We start from the raw sequence: 26246 nt of genomic DNA on the forward strand, positions 1-26246 counted from the left end.
CTTGTCAAATGTTATTTCTCTTCCTTATTCTTCCTATGCTAGAAATGTTCTCCTGTTAATTACTTTTTGAAACTGAGATTTAGCATTGCCCAGCCTAAATGTGAATATCCCTAACAGTAGGGAATGAATACTTCCTGATAGCCAGTTTTAAAAGTAAGTTGTTAGTAGAAAATACTGAGCATGGCATCGTTCTTTGCCTAGAGCCAGGAGGACGTAATTGTGTTATTCCATTTGAAACTTTTCCTTTAAGCTAACAATGATCATGTGATCAATAGCCTTCTGTCTTAGTGTTCAGTTTATAATTTGTCTGTCTTGCATGCAAAGTTATCACATATATGATCTGATAACTTGTAAATGTTTGCAAAAGTAAAGTGTAGAGTCTTAGTCTTAGATGTGATGTACAGTAAATTAGGCAACAGATCAGGGAAACAGATTTGTGGATATTCTGAGCATTAGCTTGTTGCTTCTGTAGATGCCATCCCTCTTCTCTAGCTTCCACAATGTGCTTTATATATTTATTTTTCCAAATGGAGAACTTCACTGTGAGAAAGGGCCCAGAGAATATCTTTTTCTCTGGCAAGATTCTATCTGTGGATCATTTTATTAGACATGCCTTCTGAGAGATTAGGGGTAGAGGATCAAAAGAAATATTCTTTATCTGAAAGCTCTTTGGTCTTCAGAGTTGATACAGTCTGTTAAAGTGGTAGATAATACAATACCTAATAACTTCTTTTTTGGCTTAAATAGCCTCACTGAATGAGATTATTTACTTAACTGTGATTGCTCTTTCTGTCTGGGAATTGTTCTCTTGCTGATTTTTGAATCAGGAGCACTGAAACAGATCTCTAAATTTCAAAGATCTGGCTCTAGGAAGCACAAGTGTGGAAGAAGGTCTTAGGCTTTTATGTTCAGAGTGTTTCTTCCAATTCTACATGTAATCACTGGAAAATAAACTTCCAGATGAAACTGTGATTTGGTCAGCTACCTCTGAATTATCATTGTGCAACATTATTTAAATAAATTTATATTTGAAAGACCTTGGGTATCTTCATTTAAGCATCTTTTTGGTATTATAACATTTGAAAAGTCAAATTTAGGGATTCTAGATCCTTGAGATCTTACAAAGATTAACTCATTGATTACAGATTGCTAACATTTATACCAGTTCTTAAGTTTCTAGATACTGAACCTTTAAGATAGTTATTGCTTGTCTAAGAGTTGCACAGGTACTCTGCAGGTGAGAATATTATTTTCAAGCCACATCAAAGAGTATTTCTAAGAATTGTAGTTTTAAACTTGGTTTTTGGAAAACATTAATGAAAGTAAATAATTATATCTGTCCTCCTGTTTGCACCATGCTTATTTCATAATTGATTAAACAAACATTTGATATTTTCATCAATTTTAGAAGCTGCATAGAGAACATTTTAATCAGTTCTTGGAGATTCACTTCTTGAGAATCTACTTTTACTGTTGGTCAAAGTTATTTCTTCTGAGGGATCAGAAAAACTCTAGGATAGATCTTGCTTAAAAATCACTGGAGGAGTCATCCTGCCCTGAATAAGATAATTTTACATTTGTATTGTGCTTTGTAATTTGCAAAGAAATTTCATTAGTTTCTTATTTGACTATGGTGATGATTTGAAAGTCGACAGGATAGGTGGTATTATACAGTCCCCATTTCCTAACTCGTAGTTAAGATTTTCAGGTTATTAATTTTAAGTAACATCGTGAATTACTAAATATGATCAAACTTCTATCTTTTAATTACAAGTTTGAACTATACTTGGTTATCTCATCCAGTAAGGACTTATTTCATCGACTTTTGGGTGTCTATGTTGAGAACCCTCATGGAGCAGATCTTGGGGACTCAGTTGTCAGGAATTCTTTACCCTGAGGTTAAGCTGTGTAATTGTAGTCATGATTATCTGATTTTTAATTGTTACAGAATCAGCATTATAGGTAAGTAATTTGCTTTATTTATTGAATGAAATACTTTTATGTTTACTATTTTAAAGAGCATTTTATATGTGAAGAACAAACTGGGCAAATAAAACTACAGCGATAGCTTGATTTCAAATAGAGGATTTGGATAATTTGAAAAGAATACTCTGGGGGATTTTAGAATGCAGTAGGTATATTAAAGTCAAAGATTATTAAGGAAAACTCATGCTTGGTGTACCTTCTCAACTCACCAGAAAAGGCTGTAGACTAATAGCCAGATTTACGCCTGTAGTTTGACACAAAGATTAATGGGAGGAGAGAGGTAGCTTTCTAAGACAGGGGTCCCCAACCTCCAGGCCATGGATTTGTACCAGTCTGTAGTCTCTTAGGAACTGGGCCACACAGCAGGAGGTGAGCAGTGGGCAGGCAAGCAAAGCTTCATCTGTATTTACAGCTGCTCCTCCCTGAGCTGCATCTCCTGTCAGTCAGATCAGTGAAATTAGATTCTCATAGGAGCACAAACTGTTGTGAACTGTGCGTGCGAGGGATCTAGGTTGCATGCTCCTTATGAGAATCTAATGCCTGATGATCTGTCACTGTCTCCCATCATTGCCAGATGAGATCGTCTAGTTGCAGGAAAACAAGCTCAGGCCTCTACATTATGGGTGAGTTATATAATTATTTCATTAGATATTATAATGTAATAATAATATAAAGTACATAATGAATGTAAAGTGCTTGAATCATCCTGAAACTACCCCTTCTGACCCCCCTACCACTGGAAAAATTATCCTTCATGAAACCAATTCCCAGTGCCAACAAGGTTGGGAACTGTTGCTCTAAAATATGTAATTTTTGCTTGTAAGTGGAGTAAGCCATTGGCTAATCAAAGCATTAAGTGAATTTTTTTTGTTTTCCTTTGAATACCAACTTCTTTTGTTTCAACTACTGTAGATGGTGTCTAAAAGTGATTCTCTGCTGTAATCCAAGATATTTGTATCCAAGATTATTTGTACCCAAGTATAATTTAACTCTTTTTTTTTTTTTTTGAGACAGGGTCTCACTCTGTCACCCAGGCTGGAGTGCAGTGATGCCACCTTAGCTCACTGCAACCTCTGCCTCCCAGTTCAAGTGGTTCTTCTGCCTCAGCCTTCCTAGTAGCTGGGATTACAGACCTGTACCACCACACCTGACTAATTTTTTTTTTTTTTAAGTAGAGATGGGGTTTCACCTTGTTGGCCAGGCTGATCTCTGACCTCAAGTGATTTACCGCCCCAGCCTCCCAAAGTTCTGGAATTACAGGTGTGAGCCACCTGCCCAGCCTACCTTTTCTTTTTGATTTAGGTTCATCTTTTTGACAGAGGTTATGTAGTAATATTTCACTGGTGTCATTGCCAGAGTAGGTCTGTTTTTTTCCTTTGGTAAGTGATTTTAGGCTACTTGGCTATTTATGTTCTTATCATTTGTTTCTTTTCTATTGTTTTTCTAAGCTCTGTGACTTTTTATTATTTTCTTCATTTTTGTTGGCTTTCATGAGTCACTGCTATCATAGTACCTTCCTCTGGTAACTACGACTTTCCTTCTAATTGACTGCTTTTAGTTTTCTTTGAACGTAGAAATCAGAATAACAATTGTCAGAATTATGTCTCATGATTCTTATTTATTTATTTATTTTTGAGATGAAGTCTCGCTCTGTCACCAGGCTGGAGTACAGTGGCGCAATCTTGGCTAACTTCAACCTCCACCTCCAGGGTTCAAGTGATTCTTCGCCTCTGCCTCATGAGTAGCTGGGATTACAGGCATGTGCCACCACACCCAGCTAATTTTTTTTTTTTTTTTTTTGTATTTTTTAGTAGAGGCTGGGTTTTACCTTGTTGGCAAGGATGGTCTCGATCTCTTGGCCTCGTGACCTTCCTGCTTTGGCCTCCCAAAGTGCTGGGATTATAGGCGTGAGCCACTGTGCCCCTCATGATTCTTTAGTGATGTATTGAGGAGTTTATATTTGAATGAGTATGTGTTGGTGTGTGGGATGTTTGATTATGTTTTCTTGTTTTATGCTTTCAGGTTTGGGGGCTGTGTTTCATGTAAGTTACTACATCTAAATTCTGAATAGAGAAACAATAATAGTTTCTTTATATATGGTAAAAAAGACTCATTTAGCAATAAAACCCACCTAAAACAATTGTTACTTATCTACAATTTTGACACTAATTGAAGCTTAGCCTTTAGTTGCAGAAACTTAATTTTGATAATTTTTTATAGAAGTGTACAGAAAAAAAATTTTTTTTCTTTCTGTATTCACTCTGTCTCAGTACTTCACTTCTGACACGAGATGTATAAGGAACCTTAACTGTTTTTCTCTACACTCACATGCAACACTTACATGACCAGATTTGTGGTGGTTTTTCCCACACTAACCAATTCTCTGACTCAGTTGACTGTCCTATAATTCCTTTCAATATTCTGACACTAACTGGAGTTAGTACAGACCCCACAGGTTAAGGGCTCGGTCCTACAGGACTGCCTCCCACTTCAGAAGCCAAACACAAATGATAGGTCATCAGGTTACTCCCAGTTTCTGTCTGATTTAGCTACAAATTGGAGATTCCCACCACTCCCACCTCAGATTCAATAATTTGCTAGAGTGGCCTACAGACCTCAGGAAAACAATTTACTTATTATGACTGGTTAATTACAAAGGATATTTTGAAGGATACAGATGAAGAGTTAGATGAAGAGATACATATGACAAGATCCAGAAGGGTCCCAAGCACAGAAGCTTCTTTTCCGGTGGAGTTTGGGTTGGCAACCCTGATAGCTCGTAGACGTGTTCACCAGTCTAGTAGCTCTCTAAACTTTGTCCTTAGGGGTTTTTCAAAATGGAGCTTCATTTCTCAGGCATGCATGATTATTAACTCAATCTCCGGCTCCTCTCACTTCCCCAGAGTACACAAGGTTTGGGACTGAAAGTTCTAAGTTGTAATGATGGCGCTTGCTCTTTATAATGACCATCTTCCACCCAGGACTCCACCCAGAGTGACCTTATTAGAACAAAAGCGTCTCCTGTCATTTAGGAAATTCTAAGGGATTCACGAACTCTGAGTCAGGCACTCCTGTCCCTAAGGAAATTGTAGAGATCTTAGGAGCCCTGTGTCAGGAGCTGGGGTCAAAGACCAACTATTAGGAACAAAGATTCTTCTAGCATCCCTATTTACAAGAGTTTTAGGAGCTCTATTTCCAGAACTTGGAGTAGAGACCAATATATTTATTTCATATTATTTCACAAGTAGGCTTAGAAATGTATTTTTACATATTAATAAGAAAAGTATACCATATATGCTGTTTTTAATGTTTCATGTTATCAGATATTATAATGTATAGTAATAAATGGGAAGATCTGTGTTGTGATCGCTTTACTTTTTTTTTTTGTCTCACTTTTCAATGGAGTCTTTTTGTTTAACTTTTATTTCTCTTATTGTGGAAAGCTGCTTTTGTTTGTCTCTTTAGTCTCTGATTTTAACATAGGGAAAATCTGAATGTGGCCAGAAGAGACTAAGTAATTCACTCAGGACCCTCTCAGGCAAAATTTTCTGTGATGTACTATGATTTAATTTTTACATGTCTAGTAATCTTGGGAATTGGATGATAGACATTGTACATATGTTGCTGAGGGTCAGGATTTTGTTCTCTTTCCTTAAAAAATGTTGACATTTGTTCTTACAGGCAGTTAATTTGGGAATAAACTTGGTCCTATTAAGGCTTATGCTTTTACCTTTGTTAGGGAAAGTACAAAGTAGCCTGTTATCTAGATCTCGTTTCACCTTCTATAATGTTGCCTCTCTGATATCTTGCTTAAAGAGGTATTTACTATGGTTGATAGAATCCTGAATGATTCTAGCCTTGTGAAGACACTGTTAGTTATTGTTTATATAGTTCCTTGGTAGTTCTTTGCTTGGTTTGCGGAGTCTCATTTTATGTGTATACAGCATTATATTCAGTCAGACTTGAGAGGATCTCTACGCAGATTGTGCTTTTTGTCTTTCTGTGTTGCTTCTTCCTTTTTTGATACTGTGTCCCACAAATTCTACCTTCCTCAGCTTCTCCAAACTCTGTTTTCTGTCTCTCTGCTCAGCAACGCACCTCCCTGTTCTATCGTACTGACAGTACTTCCAAGTAGAAAGAGAGGGTGGTAATAGGTCTTATCTCATTTGTTCGCCCTCTCTCACAGATCACAATTACATGCTGCCTGTTGTCTAATGTTTGGAAATAGTTATTTGTATATTTTCTCCAGTTTTGTAGTTGCGAATGGCAGGATGGCCATTCCGTGTCAGTTAGTCTGTTATGACTGTAAGTGGACATCTCTGATGTAATTTTAGTATGCACTGGGTATGTTTTCTTCCTATAGCACTCAACCCCAAGCCTGCAATTTGATTATTTGTGGATTACTGTGGGCAAGCTTTTACTTATAACTTAAAAAATAGTTTCAGCAACTTCTTTTTTTAAAAGAAGTTGAATTCAGAAATTGAAGCAGCAGGAATTTTAATTGAAGAATGACGGTAACCTTTATTTACTTGTTTTAGTTATGATTAGGTGTTACTGAGGTTGGAACAGAAATAGGTTACTGGTGAGATAAAGTTCATGAAGATGGGTAAAAGAGAGAAGGTGACACAGAGGAAGACATGAAACTTTTTTAATGGGTTTGAGATGGTAACTCTTTAATAGTTTAAGGAATAATGTATTTGTTAAATATTTTTCATAGATAATTCAAGAATTTTTGTTGTACCAGATTTGCTGTATAATGTTTTAATAAAGCCATGGTGAATATATTCGTTTTATATAACTTATCAGTTTAATCAAGTTTCTAGTAAATGGTTTTCTTTTTAAATAAAGATAAATATAGAGTATTTTGGAGAAATTTATTTTTTCTTTTACTTTAATTTTTACTACTTATGTTAAGTTGGAAAACTTTGATTTAACTTTTTTTTTTTTTTTTTTTTTTGCTATTTTCAGTTATTTTATATTATCATTCCTTTTAGTTTGTTTGTTTGGTTTTGTTTTTTTGAGACAGTTTCTCACTCTGTCACCCAAGTTGTAATGCAGTGGCATGATCTATGCTCACTGCAACCTCAGCCCCTCCACCTCAAGCAATCCTCCCACCTCAGCCATCCGAACAGATGGGACTACAGCTGTGTGGTACCACATCTGGCTAATTTTTTTTTTTTTTAAGAGAGAAGGCCCCACTATGTTGCCCAGGCTAGTTTTGAACTTCTGACCTCCTTCCTCTGCCACCCAAAGTGTTGGAATTACAGGCATAAGCCACCATACCTTACTCCTGCAGTTTTTTAATGCATTCATTTATTTTAGCTAAAGATTCTCAAAACATAATTAAGATTATGCTTAAACTTTTAGTTGAAGGGAAGGATCATGTTACTGTCTTATTGACAGTCAGTGTAAGATGTGAGATTGAAAAAGATTACAATAAAAACTGGAAGTATCTTTTTTATTTAATCATTATATTTATATATTTTTGAGACAGGATCTCGCTCTGTTGCCCAGGCTGGAGTGCTGTGGTGTGATCATGCCTTACTGCAGCCTTGATTTCCTGGGCACAGGAGACCCTCCTCTCTTGGCCCCCTGAGTAGTTGGGACTGCAGGTGTGCATCACCACATGTGGCTGATTTTTATGTTTATATTTGAGATTGGGTTTCGCCATGTTGCCCAGGCTGGTCTCAAACTTCTGGGCTCAAGCCATCTGCCCACCTTGGCCTCTCAAAGTGCTGGGATTACAGGTGTGAGCCACTGTGCCTGGCCTGTTTTTTTTTTTTTTTTTAAAAATTTTTTATCAACCAATTCTCCATAGCAGAATTTTTTTTTTTCCCTTTTTGAAAATTTTATCATCAACCAATTCTCCATAGCAGAGACTGGCCTGTTTTTTTTTTTTTTTTTAGATTAAAATTTTTTCCCAAACTCTTTTCACTGCATGGTTTGTTGTTGTTGTTGTTGTTGAAGGGAGGGTCTCACTCTTTCACTCAGGCCTAAGTGCAGTGGCATAGTCATGGCTCACTGCAACCTTGACCTCCTGGGCTCAAGTGATCCTGTTGCCTCAGCTTTCTGAGTAGCTGGGAGTACAGGCACATGCTGCCTGGCCTGTCTAATTTTATTTAATTTTTTGTAGAAACAGGATCTTTCTATGTTGCCCAGGCTGGCCATGAACTCCTGGTGTCAAGTGATCTCAGAGTCTTGGGATTATAGGTATGAGCCACTGTGCCTGGCCAGTAGTATTTTTTTGAGGCACCAATTATAACTAGGTAATATTTTTATTTTTAAGATGCTTATATGATTTAGATCTAGAATCTCACTATATTGTTAATTTTTACATTATTTACCACATTAAGATGAGTGGGCTAGATTTGAGGAATTCTACAACTGCCTTCCACGTATTTTTAGCTGCTTTTGAGGTTGTCAAAATTATTTTTCTTTGATTTCTGAAATTATAATTATATAATATATAATATATATTATATTATTATAATATATTATAATATATTATATTATATTATAATATATAATATATTATAATATATTATAATATATAATATATTATAATATATTATAATATATAATATATTATATGATATATATTATGATATATATAATATTATATATAATATTGTGTATTATATACATGATTTTGGACTCATTTCTTTAAACTGTGCCCTTGCCCTTACATTTGGCACTGCTTAGGCTTTAGTTATTGGCTTTGCTCTTCCTTTGCTTGCTCTCTTCGGGTGTTCTCACTCACTGTTGTGGCTTATCCTTAAGGTCATAACTTCTAGCCTTGCTATCCTATCATTACCTGGCATCTGTAGTTGCTGTTCCATTAATTTTGTATAACTAGAGTCTGTGCCTAGGAGATGCATTGGACTTTATAGTATTAGATATGTCTTGATAAGGTACTGTCAGAAACATTCAGTGGCTAAAGTAATTGAAGGAGTGTGTTTAAGTCCTGATAGCAATCTGCATATGTTTAAAAAGCATTTTAAAACATGTTTTATATTTATTAATGTCATGTCATTAATCTGTGTATTACTGGAAGATCTTAGTTGAGATACGCATTTAAAATAATTTTCTGTTTATTGTTTATAGCTATGTTTTGTAGGGCTTGCTATATTTTTTAAAAGATGTCTGGCAACCTGCATCAGAGGTAGCACTGCAGAGCTTTAACTGTTTGTTTTGTATTTGTTATTGAGTTACTGTAGCATTCAGTCTAAGGGCCCTTTGAAGTATTTAATATATTAAAAATATAGACTGTGCTTAAAGAGATCCTAGTTAGATTTTTAAATTTTAATGTGTATTCAATATAGGTGAAAAGTCAATATGTAGGATATAACTTCTTTAGTTTATCAGGTAGGAATAGCACTCTTGGTATGTGTTGGTATGGGGTCAGCAAGTGTGGCAAGGAATGAACAAGGTCAGGAGAAAAGAGACAGATCCTTGGCTGGATGTCTTTTATTCTATTCTAATAAATAAAAAAGTCTCCTTTAAAAAAGGAGACTTTTATTTTATTCTAATAAATAAATTTTATTTATTAGATAAATAAATAAAATTTATTTTTTTCTAATAAAAAGACTCCTTTAAAAAACCCTCTTTACCTACTCTCTCTTTCTTATGATTGCATGGCAACACTAGAGATGAAACATTTTGGTTCTTCAGTCTCTACCTACCATATAAACATATACCAAGAAACTAATCACATATACCTGAGAAGCAGGGTTTAAAAATAGATGCTATTTTTTGTTAAAAGAACAAAATAGCAATGAAGAATAATGAGTTTTATTTATATTGGTTCTAATAAATAATGTAGTAAATGTCTTGATTTTAAGACCTAGTCTTCACAGGTTCATTCTGTGGTTGGGACTTGAAAGTGTAACTCAACTAAATGCAAATGAAAACAAATTTCTCTTTCAGAGAACTCTCATTTATGATTATATTTTTCTGCAAATGGAAGAGTAATCCCTGTATTCTATGTTGTTCGGGTTTTTGTGGTTCATACTAAAGACTAACAATCCATGAAGAAGTTACCAACATCTAGATGATGTCTTAAATGATTTACTGAAGGCAAAATATGTCAACTGCAACCTAAATAATTGGTAAAAAGTAAAGACTATCAGACATTTTATTAAAATTATAAATTGTGTAGATTTGGAGTTTGCAATATGATGTTATAGGATACATGTAGATAGTAAGTGGCTACTATAGTGAAGCACATTAACACATCTGTCATTTATATAGTTACTTTTGCCAGTGGTATTTACTGTTTCATTATCTCTGTGTATTAGAGCTCTTTTTCTTTTTTAATATTCCACATGTAAATGAGATCATGTGATTCTTTGTCCTTCTGTATCTGGCTTATTTTATGTAGCATAATACCCTCCAGGTCCGTTGTTGTTGTGGCAAATGGCAGGATCTCCTTTTTGAAAATCAAATAATATTTTATTGTGTATATATGTACCACATTTCTTTATCCATTTTCTGTTGATGGACATTTAGGTTGTTTCCATAACTTAGCTATTGTGAATAATGCTTCCGTGAACATGGGAGTGCAGATATCTTTATGAGGTGGTGGTTTCATTTCTTTTTTTTTTTTAATTATCATCTGTCTTTTTGCTAATAGCCATCCTTATGGGTGTAAGGTGATATCATATAGTAGACTAACTTGCAATTCCCTAATTATTAGTGATGTTGAGTACCTTTTCATATACCCATTGACCATTTTTATGTTTTTGGAGAAATGTCTGTCCAAGTCCTTTGCTCATTTCTAAATTGGATTAAAATGGGATTAAATTGGCATCAAATTTTAGATACTAATCCCTTGTCAGATATGTGTTTTGTAAATATTTTTCCCACTTTGTAGGCTGCCTTTTAATTTTGTTGATTGTTTCCTTTTTATTTTGTTGATTGTTTCCTTAGAAGCTTTTTAGTTTTATGTAGTCTCATTTATTTTTACTTTTGTAGCCTAAACTTTTGGTGTATCATTGCCAACACCAATGTGGAGGAACTTTCTTCTTATGTTCTCTTCTAGTTTATTGTTTCAGGTCCTACATTTAGGTGTTTCACCTATTTTCATTTGATTTTTGTATATGGTATGGGATATAAGTTTAATTTTGTTTTTATGCTTGTGGATATCCAGTTTTCCCAGCATCATTTATTGAATTGACTGTCCTTTCCTCATTGTATGTTTTTGCTACCTTTGTCAAATATCAGTTGACTGCAAATGCATGGGTTTATTTCTGCAATATTTTATTGCATTCTTTGTTTTTTTATGTCAGTACCATCCTATTTTGATTGTAATAGCTTTCTGTAGTGTATTTAGAAATAATTGAGTGTGATGCTTCTGGCTTTGGGTTTTGTTTTGTTGTTTTGTTGTTGTTGTTGTTGTTGTTGTTGTTTTTGGTCAAGACTGCTTTGACTATTTGGAGTCTTTGGTGGCTCCATACAAATTTTAGATTGTTTTTTCTATATCTGTGAAAAATGACATTGGAATTTTGATAGGGATTGCATTGAATCTGTAGTTTGCTTTGAGTAGTATGGACATTTTAACAATATTAATTCTTCCCATGTGTTTCTATCTTCTTCAGTTGCTTTCGTCAGTATTTTGTAGTTTTCGATGGAGAGTTATTTTACCTTCTTGGTCAAAGTTTATTCCTGAGGGCTTCTCTGTGTGTGTGTGTGTGTGTTTCCCCATTTATTTATTTTATTGCATTTTAGGTTTTGGGGTACATGTGAAGAACATGCAAGATTGTTGCATAGGTACACACGTAGCGGTGTGATTTGCTGCCTTCCTCCCCATCACCTACATCTGGCATCTCTCCCTCTGCTATCTCTCCCCAGCTCCCCACCCCCCACCGCCCCTCCCTTCTTTCCCCCCAACTGACTCCAGTGGGTAGTGCTCCCCTCCCTGTGTCCATGTGTTCTCATTGTTCAACACCCGCTTATGAGTGAGAACATGTGGTGTTTGATCTTCTGCTCTTCTGTCAGTTTGCTGAGAATGATGGTTTCCAAGTTCATCCATGTCCCTACAAAGGACCCAAACTCATCCTTTTTGATGGCTGCATAATATTCCATGGTGTATATGTGCCACATTTTCCCTATCCAGTCTATCGTCGATGGGCATTTGGGTTGGTTCCAGGTCTTTGCTATTGTAAACAGTGCTGCAATGAACATTCGTGTGCACATGTCCTTACAGTAGAACAATTTGTAATCCTTTGGATATATACCCAGTAATGGGATTGCTGGGTCAAATGGAATTTCTATTTCTAGGTCCTTGAGGAATCGCCACACTGTCTTCCACAATGGTTGAACTAATTTACACTCCCACCAACAGTGCAAAAGTGTTCCTATTTCTCCACATCCTCTCCAGCATCTGTTTTCTCCAGATTTTTTAATGATCGCCATTCTAACTGGCGTGAGATGGTATCTCAATGTAGTTTTAATTTGCATTTCTCTGATGACCAGTGATGATGAGCATTTTTTCGTATGCTTGTTGGCCTCATGTACGTCTTCTTTTGTAAAGTGTCTGTTCATATCCTTTGCCCACTTTCGAATGGGCTTGTTTTTTTCTTGTAAATCTGTTTTAGTTCTTTGTAAATTCTGCATATCAGCCCTTTGTCAGATGGGTAAACTGCAAAAAATTTTTCCCATTCTGTTGGTTGCCGATTTGCTCTAATGACTGTTTCTTTTGCCGTGCAGAAGTTGTGGAGTTTGATTAGGTCCCATTTGTCTATTTTGGCTTTTGTTGTCAATGCTTTTGGTGTTGTGGTCATGAAGTCCTTGCCTGTGCCTATGTCCTGAATGGTTTTGCCTAGATTTTCTTCTAGAGTGTTTATGGTGTTAGGTCGTTTAAGTCTTTAATCCATCTGGAGTTAACTTTAGTGTAAGGTGTCAGGAAGGGGTCCAGTTTCTGCTTTCTGCACATGGCTAGCCAGCTTTCCCAACACCATTTATTGAACAGGGAATCCTTTCCCCATTGCTTGTTTTCATCTGGTTTGTCAAAGATCAGATGGTTGTAGATATGTTGTGTTGCCTCCGAGACCTCTGTTCTGCTTCATTGGTCTATATCTCTGTTTTGCTACCAGTACCATGCTGTTTTGATTACTGTAGCCTTGTAGTATAGTTTGAAGTCAGGTAGTGTGATGCCCCTGCTTTGTTCTTATTGCTTAGAATTGACTTGGCTATGCAGGCTCTCTTTTGGTTCCATTTGAAATTTAAGGTGATTTTTTCCAGTTCTGCGAAGAAGGTTATTGGTAGCTTGATGGGGATAGCATTGAATCTGTAAATTACTTTGGGCAGCATGGCCATTTTCACGATATTGATTCTTCCTAACCATGAACATGGAATGTTTCTCCATCTGTTTGGGTCCTCTCATTTCGTTGAGCAGTGTCTTGTAGTTCTCCTTGAAGAGGTCCTTTACGTTCCTTGTTAGTTGTATTCCTAGGTATTTTATTCTCTTTGTGGCAATTGTGAATGGAAGTTTGTTCTTGATTTGGCTCTCTTTAAGTCTGTTATTGGTGTATAGGAATGCATGTGATTTTTGCACATTGATTTTGTATCCTGAGACTTTGCTGAACTTGCTTATCAGTTTCAGGAGATTTGGGGCTGAGACAATGGGGTCTTCTAGATATACAATCATGTCATCTGCAAATAGAGACAATTTGACTTCCTCCTTTCCTATTCGAATGCCCTTTATTTCTTTTTCTTGCCAGATTGCTCTGGCTAGAACTTCTAATACTATATTGAATAGCAATGGTGAGAGAGGGCATCCTTCTCTGATGCCACATTTCAAGGGGAATGCTTCCAGTTTTTGCCCATTCAGTATGATATTGGCTATTGGTTTGTCATAAATAGATTTTATTATTTTGAGATACGTTCCATCGATACCTAGCTTATTGAGGGTTTTTAGCATAAAGGGCTGTTGAATTTTGTCAAAGGCCTTCTCTGCATCAATTGAGATAATCATGTGGTTTTTGTCTTTGGTTCTGTTTATGTGGTGAATTACATTTATAGACTTGCGTATGTTGAACCAGATCTTTGTTGCTTTAAAGTCTAATTTATCAGAGATGAGAATTGCAACTCCTGCTTTTTTTTGCTCTCCATTTGCTTGGTAAATCTTCCTCCATCCCTTTATTTTGAGCCTTTGCGTATCCTTTCATGTGAGATGGGTTTCCTGGATACAGCACACTGATGGGTTTTGTCTTTTTATCCAATTTGCCAGTCTGTGTCTTTTGATTGGGGCATTTAGTCCATTTACATTTAGGGTTAATATTGTTATGTGTGAATTTGATACTGCCATTTTGGTGCTAGCTGGGTGCTTTGCCCATTAGTTGATGCAGATTCATCATTGTGTTGATTCTCTTTACCTTTTGGCATGTTTTTGGAGTGGCTGGTACTTGTTGTTCCTTTATATGTGTAGAGCCTCTTTCAGGAGCTCTTGTAAAGCTGGCCTGGTGGTGACGAAATCTCTGAGTACTTGCATGTTCACAAAGGATTTTATTTTTCCTTCACTTATGAAGCTTAGTTTGGCTGGGTAGGAGATTCTGGGTTGAAAGTTCTTTTCTTTAAGGTTGTTGAATATAGGCCCCCACTCTCTTCTGGCTTGTAGGGTTTCTGCTGAGAGATCTGCTGTGAGTCTGATGGGCTTCCCTTTGTGGGTAACCCGACTTTTCTCTCTGGCTGCCCTTAGTATTTTCTCCTTCATTCCAACCCTGGTGAACCTGACGATTATGTGCCTTGGGGTTGCTCTTCTTGACGAATATCTTTGTGGTGTCCTCTGTATTTCCTGGACTTGAATGTTTGCCTGCCTTTCTAGGTTCGGGAAGTTTTCCTGGATAATATCCTGAAGAGTATTTTCCAGCTCGGATTCATTCTCTTTGTCGCTTTCAGGTACGCCTATCAAACGTAGATTAGGTCTTTTCACAGAGTCCCACATTTCTTGGAGACTTTGTTCATTCCTTTTTACCCTTTTTTCTCCAGTCTTGCCTTCCCGTTTTATTTCATTGAGTTGATCTTCGACCTCTGATATCCTTTCTTCTGCTTGGTGAATTCGGCTGTTGATACTTGTGCATGCTTCGCGAAGTTCTCGTGTTGCGTTTTTCAGCTCCATCAATTCACTTATATTCCTTTCTGTTTTGTCCATTCTCATTAGCATTTCGTCAAATCTTTTTTCAAGATTCTTACTTTCTTTGCATTTGGTTAGAACATGTTCTTTAAGTTCACAGAAGTTTCTTACTACCCACCTTCTGAAGTCTGATTCTATCATTTCATCACACTCGTTCTCCATCCAACCTTGTTCCCTTGCTGGTGAGGAGTTGTAACCCCTTGTAGTAGGAGAGGTGTTCTGGTTTTGGGTGTTTTCATCCTTTTTGCGCTGGTTTCTTCCCATCTTTAAGGATTTATCCACCTGTTGACTTTGTAGTTGCTGGCTTTCAGATTGGGTCTCAAATCTTTCAGATTGACGTTCTGTTTGTTGATGATGAGGTTATTTCTGTTTCTTGGTTTTCCTTCTGACAGTCTGGCCCCTCTGCTGTAGGTCTGCTGAGGTCCTCTCCAGGCCCTGCTTGCCTGGGGTTCACCTGCAGCAGCTGCTGAACAGTAAGGGTTGTTACCAGTTTTCTTCTTCTGCTATCTTTATCCCAGAAGGATACCCGCCAAGTGTCAGTCTGATCTCTCCTTTATGAGGTGGCTCTTTGGATATATAGGGGTTATGGAGCTGCTTGAGGAGACGGTCTCTTCTTTATAGGAGCTCAAATAGTGAGCTGTGAGCTCTGTTGTTCATTCAGAGCTGCTGGGCAGATACGTTTAGGTCTGCTGCAGTAGAACTCATAAACTGCTTTTTGTTCCCAGGTGCTCTGTCCCAGGGATTTAGGACTTTATGAGTTTCGGTTATGCTGCTGCCTTCTCTCTCTTTTTTTTTTTTTTCCTTCAGAGCTTCCCTGTCCAGCAAGGAGGCAAGCCTAGTCACTGTCTGCCTGTAGAGGCTTTGCTGAGCTGCTGTCGGCTCCACCCAGCTGCCAAGTGAACTTCCCTGCAGTCCTGTTTATATGGGTGTAGTTAGAATTGCCTTGGCAATGGTGGCCCGCCTCTGTTAAGGCGGAGCCTCTCTGCAGTGGCGGGTTGCCTTGGCAACAGCTGGCTGCCTCAGCATTGGCTGACAACCTCCGTAGTGGGGTTGCCTTAGTAATGGCGGACACCCCTCCCCCACAGAGCTGGACCGTCCCCGGTTCAGCTGCACTTGCTGTGAAACTCTCAATCCAGAGTTTCTGATTGCTGTTCTTTTGTCGGGGTGGGACCAGCCTAGCCTGACCGTCTGGCTCCCTGCCTCAGAGCCTTTTTTTTTTTTTTTTTTTTTTAAGTTTGTGTTCCAGTCGCCTGTTGAAGAGGTGCCGCAGTGTGTGTTTTTTCCCCTGTGCGACAACTCACTATGCTGGCTTAAACAGCGGCACTGAGATTTGTGGCCCTTTTTTTGCCCTGGAATCTACTGTCCTGGCTCCCTGCTGAGTCCCCTTTTTAAACAGACGAATGGGCGAGTTCCCGTGGCTCCAATCGCCAGCCAAAAGGGCATCCGGACCGGTGTATTTTATACGGAGAACTGCTGCTCCGGGGCACCGACAAAGCAGCCGCGCGGGGCAAAGCAGAGGCACTGGCCGGCACAGTAGCGCTGGCCAAAACAGCTGCGCTGGCGACCCATGGAGCTCCTCTGCCTGGGAATTTCCTAGTCTGTGGGCAATAAAAATGCAGGGTCCGCTCACTCTGTGCACCTTCACTGAGAGCTGCAATCCTGACCTGTTCCTAAACGGCCATCTTGGGTCCTGTGGTAGCTATTTTTAAATGGGATTATTTTCCTGGTTTCTTTCTTGGATAATTCATTATTAGTATATAGAGATGCTACTGGTTATTCTATGTTGATTTTGTATCTTGTGACTTAGTACTAATACTAAATTTGTTTATTAATTGTAAAAGTGTTTTGGTGGCGTCTTTAGGGTTTTCTATGTATAAAATCATGTCATCTGCAAATGGGGACAGTTTAATTTTTTCCTTTCCAATTTTGATGCCATTTATTTCTTACTCTTGGCTAATTGCTCTGTCTAGGACTTCTGTTAGTGGGTTGAATGGAAGTGGTTAGCATGGGGATCCTTGTCTTTTTCCAGGTCTTAGAGGAAAAGCATTCAGCTTTTCACCATTGAATATGATGTTAGCAGTGGGCTTGTCATATATGGACTTTATTGTGTGGAGTGTGTGGAAGTACATTCCTTCTATACTTAATTTGTTGAGAGGTTTTTTGTTTTGTTTTGTTTTTTAATAATGAAGGGATGTAAAATTTGCCGATGCTTTTTCTGCGCCAGTTGAAATGATCATACAGTTTTTGTCCTTCATTCTATTGATATGATGTATCACATTGATTTGTGTATGTTGAATTATCCTTTCATCTGAGGGAGAAATCTTAATTGGCCATGACAAATTTTTTCTTTTTTTTGAGACAGAGTATTGCTGTGTCTCCAGGCGCCAGGCTGGGGTGCAGCGGCACGATCTTAGCTCACTGCAACCTCTGCCAGGTTCAAGGAATTCTCCTGCCTCAGCCTCCTGAGTATCTGGGACTACAGGCATATGCCACCATCCCCAGCTAATTTTTGTATTTTTTAGTAGAGACGGGGTTTCACCGTGTTGGCTAGGATAGTCTTGATCCCTTAACCTCGTGATCCTCCCAAAGACCTGCCTCGGCCTCCCAAAGTGCTGGGATTACAGGCATGAGCCACTGTGCCTGGCTTTTTAAAAAAAAAATGTGATGTTGAATTTGGTTTGCTCGTATTTTGTTGGGGGTTTTTGTGTCAATAATCATCAGAGATATTGGCCTGTAGTTTTCTTTTTTTTTTTTCCAACATGTCTTTGTCTGGTTTGAGTATCAGAGTAATACTTCATATAGTGAGTGTAGAAGTATTCCCTTCTCCTGTTTTTTGCTATAGTTTGAGTAGGATTGGTATTAGTTCTTCTTTAAATGTTTGGTAGAATTCAGCAGTGAAGCCATTGGGTCCCAGGCTTTTCTTTACTGGGAGACTTTTTATTGTGGCTTTGATCTTGTTACTTGTTATTGGTCTATTCAGGTTTTGGATTTATTCATGGCTTAGTCTTGGCAGGTTGTATCTAGGAATTTATCTATTCTGGATTTTCCAATTTATTGACATACAATTGCTCTAATGATTCTTTGAATTTCTGTATTGTTGATTGTATTGTCTGCTTTTTTATCTCTGATTTTATTTGGATCTGTCTTTTAGGTCTGGCTAACGGTTTGCCAATTTTGTTTATCTTTTCAAAACAGCTTTTTGTTTCATTGATCATTTCTATTATTTTCTTTGTTTCAGTTTCATTTACTGCTGATCTATATGTTTTTTTCTAATTTTGGGTTTGGTTTGCTCTTTAAGATGCATTTTAGGTTCTTTATTTCAAGTTTTTTATTTTTTTATGTTGGTGCTAATAGCTATAAACTTTCCTTTTAGCACAGCTTTTGGTGTATCCTATAGGTTATTTTATGCTGTGTTTTCATTATCATTTGTTTCAATAAATTTTTCAGTTTCCTTTTAGATTTCTTCATTAACCCACGGGTCATTCAGGAGCATATTGTTTAATTTGCATGTGTTGGTATTGTTTCTAAAATCCTCTTGTTATTGATTTCTAGTTTTATTCCATTCTAACCAGATAAGATGCTTGATACTATTTTTAGTTTTTTTTTGAACGTTTTAAGACTTGTTTTGTGACCTAACATATTCTGTACTTGAGAATGACCCATTTGCTGAAGAAAAGGATGTGTATTCTGCAGACATTGGATGAAATGTTCTGTATCTGTTAGATCCATTTGGTCTATAGTGCAGATTAAGTCTGCCATTTTTTGTTTATTTTTCTGTCTGGAAAGCAGTCCAGTGCTGAAAGTGGGGTGTTAAAATCTCCAGCTATTTTTGTATTAGGATCTATCTCTCTCTTCAGCTCTAACAATATTGCTTTATATATCTGAGTGCTTCATTGTTGCGTGCATATATATTTATAATTGATATATCCTCTTGCTGAATTGACCTATTTATCATTATATGGTGACCTTCTTTGTCTCTTTTTATAGTTTTTGTCTTAAAATATATTTTGTGTGATAAAAGTATATCTATTCCTTCTCTTTTTTGGTTTCCATTTGTATGGCATATCTTTTTTCATCCCTTAATTTTCAGTGTATGTCTGTCTTTATAGGTGAAGTGTGTTTCTTGTAGGCAGCAGATCGATGGGTCTTGTTTTTTCATCCATTCAACCAGTCTGTGTCTTTTGATTGGAAAACTTAGTCCTTTTGCATTTAATGTTGTTACTGATAAGCAAAGACTTACTCCTGCCATTTTGTTGTTTATATTTTGGTTGTTTTGTGGTCCTCTCTGGTCCTCTCTTCTTTCTTTCCTTTCTTCCTATTTTTTTGGTAGTGAACATGATTTTCTCTGGTCCTGTGATTTAATTTCTACCTTTTAATTTTTTATGTATGTGTTGTATGTTTTTTCATTTGAGGTGAGGTTACAATGAGGCTTGCAGATACTATTTTTAACCCATTATTGTAACCTGATAACAACTTTACACTGTCTGCATAAACAAATAAGCAAAAAGACAACTTTAAAAAACGCTACGCTTTAACCTTGTCCCTCTGCTTTTTAACTTTTTATAGTTTCTATTTATCGTTTTGTACTGCCTGTGTCTTGAAAAGTTGTAGTTATTATTTTTGATTGGTTCATCTTTTAGTCTTTCTACTTAAGAGGAGCTTACACACCACAGTTACAGTGTTATATTATTCTGTGTTTTTCTGGGTACTTACTGTTGCCAGTGAGTTTTGTACCTTCAGATGATTTCTTATTGCTCATTAATGCCCTTTTCTTTCTGATTGAAATACTTCCTTTAGTATTTCTTGTAGAACAGGTCTGGTGTTGATGAAATCCCTCAGATTTTGTCTGGGAAAGTCATTTCTCCTTCATGTTTAAAGCATATTTTCACTGCATATTCTATTTCAGGGTAAAAATTTTTTGCTTCAGTACTTTTAAGTACGTCATTCCACTCTCTCTGGGCCTGTAAGCTTTCCACTGAAAAGTCTGCTGCCAGACATATTGGAGCTATGTTGTATTACGTTTCTTTTCATTTGCTGCTTTTAGGATCCTCTCTTTATCCTTGACCTTTGGGAGTTTATTAAATAACTTGAGGTAGTTTTCCTTGGGCTAAATCTCCTTGGTTTTCTAGAATCTTCTTGTACTTGGATACCTTTCTCTAGGTTTGGGAAGTTCTTTGTTCTTATCCCTTTGAATAAACTTTCTACCCCTGTCTCTTTCTCTGCCTCCTCTTTAAGGTTAGTAACTCTTAGATTTGTCCTTGTGAGGGTATTTTTTAGATCCTGTAGTCATGATTCATTGTTTTGTATTATTTTGTTGTTGTTGTTTCCTCTGTATACTTTCTTTTTCTTTTCTTTTCTTTTTTTTTTTTTTTTGACAGAGTCTTGTTCTGTTGCCCAGACTGGAGTGCAGTGGCACATTCTTGGCCCACTTCAACCTCTGCCTCCTGAGTTCAAGCAGTTCTCCTGCCCAGCTTCCCAAGTTGTTGGGACTACAGGCACATGCCATCATGCCCAGATAATTTTTGTGTTTTTTAGTAGAGATGGGGTTTCACCATGTTGGCCAGGCTGGTCTCAGAGTCTTGACCTCATGATCTGCCCGCCTCGGCCTTCCAAAGTGCTGGGATTACAGGTATGAGCCACTGCCCCTGGCTGCCTCTGTGTATTTTCAAATAGCTTGTCTTAAAGCTCACTAATTCTTTCTTCTATTTTTCTGTTAACAGACTGATGCATTCTTCAGTATATCAATTGCATTTTTCAGCTGCTGAATTTCTACTTGATTTTTATTTCAATCTCTTTGTTAAATTTATCTGATAGAACTTTGAATTCCTTCTTAGTGTTAACTTGAATTTCTTTGAGTTTTCTCAAAACAGCTTGATATAGTTTGGCTGTATCCCTACCCAAGTCTCATCTTGAATTGTAATAATCCCCATGTGTCAAGGGCAGGGCCAGGTGGAGATAATTGAATCATGGGAACAGTTTCCCTGATACTGTTCTCATGGTAGTGAATAAGTCTCACAAGAGCTGATGGTTTTATAAATGGGCTTTCCCCTGCACAAGTCCTCTTGCATGCCCCCATGTAAGACGTGGCTTTGCTCCTCATTTGCCTTCAGCCATGATTGTGAGGCCTCCCCAGCCATGTGGAATTGTGAGTCAATTATACCTCTTTCCTTTCTAAATTACCCAGTCTCCAGTATGTCTTTATTAGTAGTGTGAGAACAGACTCATACACAGCTATTTTGAATTCTCTGTCTGAAAGGTCACATATCTCTGTTTCTCCAGGTTAGGTCCCTGTTGCCTTATGTAGTTCATTTGGTGAGGTTGTGTTTTCCTGTATAGTCTTGTTGCTTGTAGTAGATGTTCATTAGTGTCTAAACATTAAGGAATTAGGTATTTATTGCCATCTTCTCAGTCTGGGCTTATTTGTACCTGTCCTTGGGAAGGCTCTACAGGTATTTGAAAGGACTTTAGTGTTGTGATCTAAGCTATATCTGTATTAGGGGGCACTCCAACCCCAGTAACATTGCAGTTCTTACAGACATACTATCTTGGTGTTCTTGGATAACATCCGAAAGAATTCTCTGGATTACCAGGCAGAGATTCTTTTTCTCTTCTTTTACTTTTCTCTCAAATGGAGTCTCTTTTTCTGTGCTGATCTGCTTGGGGCTGGGCGTGGAATGACAAGCACCCCTGTGGCCACCACCACTGGGACTGGGCTTGGTTAAACTTGAAGGCAACACAGCACTGGGTCTCACCCAAGGCCTGCTATATCCACTACTTAAGCAAACATACAGCCTATGTTTGCTTAAGGACCTAGGGCTTTATAATCATGTAGCAACCCCAGCTAGGCTTGTGTCCTTCCCTTCAGGATGGAGAGTTCCCTGAGGCCCTGGGCAGGTCTAGAGATGCCATCCAGGAGCCAGGTACTGGAGTAAAAAACTTTAGAAATCTACCTGGTTTTCTGTTCTCTGAGCTAGCACTCAAACCACGAGACATGATGCTTCCCACCTTTCCCTGCACTCCATAGGCAGAGGAGCCTCACACCATGGCCACCATCTCCACAGGCCCATGGGGAGTACTGTCAGGCTACCACCAATTTTCAGTGAAGGCCCAAGGGCTCTTCAGTCAACTTGTAGTCAATGCTGCCAGGTTGGGGAGTAACATTTCAGGGTAGTGGGCTCCCTTCTGGCTCAGGGCAAGTCCATAAATGTCATCTAAGAGCTAAGGCCTGGAACTGGGGACCCCAAGAGCACGCTTGGTGCTCTATCCCACTGTGACTGACTTGGTACTTAACGTACAAGACAAAGTCCCCTTTGCTTTTTCCTCTGCTTTTCTTAAGGAGAAGGAGTTTCTCACCATAGCCATCATAGCTGGGAATGTTCTGGGTCTCACCTGAAGCCAGCACATTTCAGAGTCTCACCCAAGGCCCATGGTGTATTACCTGAGTGTCACTGCTGGTTATTCCAGGCCCACGGGCTCTTCAGTCAGCATTTGATGGATGCTACCAGGACTGGTTCCTTCCCTTCAAGGCAGTGGGGTGGGATATTGTTCGAGAGCTGTGGTCTGGAATGGGGGCCTCGTGACCCTGTCTGGTTCCCTATCCTACTATGGCTGAGCTTATATCCAAGATGCAAAATAGAGTCCTCATTACTCTTCTCTCTCCTTTCCTCAGTGGAAGAAAGGGGTCACAAGCTGTGTTGCCTGGGGTTAGGACAAGGGTGGCACAATCACTCCCTTAACTGCTCTTGCTAGTGTCTCAGTGGGTCACATGCCCCCATGTCTACTGGCTTCAAGCCCAGCTGACCACTAGGATTGCCTAGGCAGTTGTGGCCTAGGCTGCCTTTCAAGTTTATTTAATGCTCCAGAGCGCTTTAGCCCAAGTGGCCAGGGTTGCTGGAACTGAACGATCGCCCTCTGGCTAGATCTGGTGTGAGCGAGTGTTCGCTGCCTGGTTTTGCTTTCTGCTGTGACAGGACAGCACTGAATCTGATGTAGTCTCATGAGTGCCCTCTCCTTTTCATTAAGCATAGATTATTCTCTCCATGCCTCGTGGTCACTGCTGGGGGATGGAGAAGGGGTGGCATCTGGAATTCAAGACTGTCTTTTCTACCTTCTTCAATGCCTCTTTCAGCCACATGAAGTTAAAACCAGGTACTGTGAACATTCACCTGCTTTTTGGGTCTCATGAAAGTGCTTTTTTTTGGGGGGGGTTGGGTGGATGGTAGATTTAGTGTTCCTTTTGGGGGCCCCTTGGTGGAGCCTTATGTTTGGCTATTTTGCTCTGCTCCTCTTTAGGTTTTTTTTCAGTCAGAATCTTCTAAGTGAAAAATTTTCTCCTACACTTTGCAGTTAAAAAAAATTGTGTTGTGTTTGGGGGGGTATGTGTATAAATGGATAATGGAGCTGGCCTATAAACAATGATAAGCATTCTTTTAGAAAACTTTATCAGATACAACATAGGAAACTTTGGAATGGGCTAAATGTATTTTGCACTACAGTGGCAGAGAAAAAAGAAAAAAAGAACATGGTTAAGTGTAAACTGATACTATCAAATGCTTATTAAAATATTTTGAGGTGTGTTAAGCCTTAATTTAAACATATTTATATTCAAAAGTAAACAGACTCCCAACAAGGTTATTGATCTAGGGAATGTGTTTAGAATCTAGGGGATGCTTAAGTTGCCTGTTTTCACACAGTTTACTAGAAATATTACTTCTAGTAGGTGACACTGATAATTCTTGCTTTCTTGATTTACGAAGATTTTAGAAATCTAGCCTGCAAGTACTTTTAAAAAATTGTATTGCAGTTATACTTTATCTTTGTACCATAATGTTTAGAGTTATTTCATTCCTTCATTTAACCTGTGAATAGCAGTTTGTTTTCTATTATTAGTAATTTCTAATGAATCTATTTCTTTTTTTTTTTTTTTTTTGGAGACGGATTTTCGCTCTTGTTACCCAGGCTGGAGTGCAATGGCACGATCTCGGCTCACCGCAACCTCCGCCTCCTGGGTTCAGGCAATTCTCCTGCCTCAGCCTCCTGAGTAGCTGGGATTACAGGCACGCGCCACCATGCCCAGCTAATTTTTTGTATTTTTAGTAGAGACGGGGTTTCACCATGTTGACCAGGATGGTCTTGATCTCTTGACCTCGTGATCCACCCGCCTCGGCCTCCCAAAGTGCTGGGATTACAGGCGTGAGCCACCGCGCCCGGCCTATTTCTTTTTAAGAATGATACAGTGTAGTGGTTTTCAAATCTAGCTGTACATTAGAATCACTTGGGATGTTATAAAAATATATGAATGCCTAGTCCTGCCTTAGAGAATCTAATTTAATTAATCTGTGAAGCCTCAGGCATCTCTGTTACTAATTTTTAAAAAAATGCCATCTCACTACAATATCTCCAGCCTAGGCTAGAGTGTGGTGGCTAACTCATAAGTACAGACATAGCAGTCTGCAGCTTTGAATCCTGGGCTCAAGCAATCCTCCCACTTCAGCCTCCTGAGTAGCTAGGACTACAGGTGTGCACCACCATACCCAGTAATTCTTAAATTTTTTTGTAGAGATGGGTTCTCACTATGTTGCCTGAGCTAGTCTCAAAATCCAGGCATCAAGCTATCCTCATGCCTCAGCCTCCCAAAGTGCTAGGATTACAGACATGAACTACTCTACCCAGCCTGTTTGATATTTTAATTTTGTTGTCAAAAATAAGAATTATGTTGTGAGAGTATTATGTCAGAAATGAGATCTGAGATCTGAAATATTTCTTCTTTTTTTTTTTTTTTTTAGGAAAAGCTCTTTGAATCAGTGGCTCATAATCTTTACATAAAATTTACCTTATGTATTTGAACTTGAGTATAAAAAAAAAATTACCTTGTCCTGTTAAAAATGTAGATCTGCATTTAGAGAGTGTTTTAGTAGATTTGGCACAGGAAATAGGTACCTGGATTTTTAACTTTGCATTTTGGGAATATTCATGCAGGTGATGTATACCACTTTGAGAAACTTGAGCCTTAAAAGCTTTTTCTTTTATTCTTAAGAGATTCCCATGACCCTACTTTTGCAGGTGGAAGAGAAATAATAATCTTCACTTTGGTTGGAAGAAAGTTACTGAGGGAAAGAAAACGTAGGTATTGTTTCTTGTGGTATGATTTCTATTGTATTAATAGTTGGGGCCAGGCATGGTGGCTCATTCCTGTAATCCTAGCACTTTAGGAGTCCAAGGTTGGGAGGATCACTTGTGCCCAGGAGTTTAAGACCAGTCTGGACAACATGGCATGACCCTGACTCTACAAAAAAATACAAAAATTACCTGGGCATGGTGGCTTGCACCTGTAGTCCCAGCTACTTGGGAGGTTGAGATGGGAAGATTGATTGAGCCCAGGAGATCGAGGCTGCAGTGAGCCATGATTGTACCCCACTGGACTCCAGCCTGGGCAACAGAGCAAGACCCTGTTTAAAAAAAAAAAAAAAGTTGGCAGATTCTTGAAGAACTAAGTATGTTCTGGTTTTCAGAAGTTACTGTCTTTTCACTGCTAGACATGGCAATTTTTATTTAAGTTCAGAGTCATAGGTCTGACAAATTAATTTAAAACTGCCTTGAAGATAGAGTGAAAAAAATGGCAGTACCCTTTTAATCATACTAATAAATAAATCATGTAGCTGCATGTGGTGACTCATACCTGTAATCCCAGCACTTTGGGAGGCTGAGGCGGGCAGATCATGAGATTAGGAGTTCAAGACCAACCTGACCAACATGGTGAAACCCTGTCTCCACTAAAAATACAAAAATTAGCTGTGCGTGGTGGTGCGCTCCTGTAATCCCAGCTGCTGGGGGGGCTGAGGCAGGAGAATTGCTTAAACCCGGTAGATGGAGGTTGCAGTGAGCCAAGATCGTGCCATTGCACTCCAGTCTGGGCAACAGAGCAAGACTCCATTTCAAAAAATAACAAGTAAAAATAATGGTTGGGTCTGGGCCTACATCTGTTTTATTTAGTTTTCTTAATTATAAATGAAATTCTGATTGGTCACAGGCATTATGATTTAGGGTTCCAAGTATAGTATTTCAGAGCTAGAGTACTTACCTTTGGTCAAAGCCAGTGCTTTAGATTATAGATTCTTTAATTTTATCA

General features: G+C 38.3%; 1 protein-coding gene across 11 annotated transcripts in view; it reads left to right on the forward strand.

The window, feature by feature from the left end:
• Positions 1-26246, forward strand: part of ZZZ3 (zinc finger ZZ-type containing 3) — a 134684-nt gene that overhangs the window by 69226 nt on the left and 39212 nt on the right. For 4 of the 11 annotated variants that reach the window (XM_032296547.1, XM_032296550.1, XM_032296549.1 and 1 more), the window contains one exon: positions 25181-25240. The exons of the other annotated variants lie outside the window; for them this stretch is intronic. In XM_032296547.1, coding sequence (XP_032152438.1) covers positions 25181-25240 — 60 coding nt within the window. The remainder of the gene's footprint in view (positions 1-25180; positions 25241-26246) is intronic. 11 annotated transcript variants of the gene reach the window in all.

Source organism: Sapajus apella, unplaced genomic scaffold (assembly GCF_009761245.1).
Source record: "Sapajus apella isolate SASKATOON/1434 unplaced genomic scaffold, GSC_monkey_1.0 scaffold36, whole genome shotgun sequence".
Taxonomy (NCBI): domain Eukaryota; kingdom Metazoa; phylum Chordata; class Mammalia; order Primates; family Cebidae; genus Sapajus; species Sapajus apella.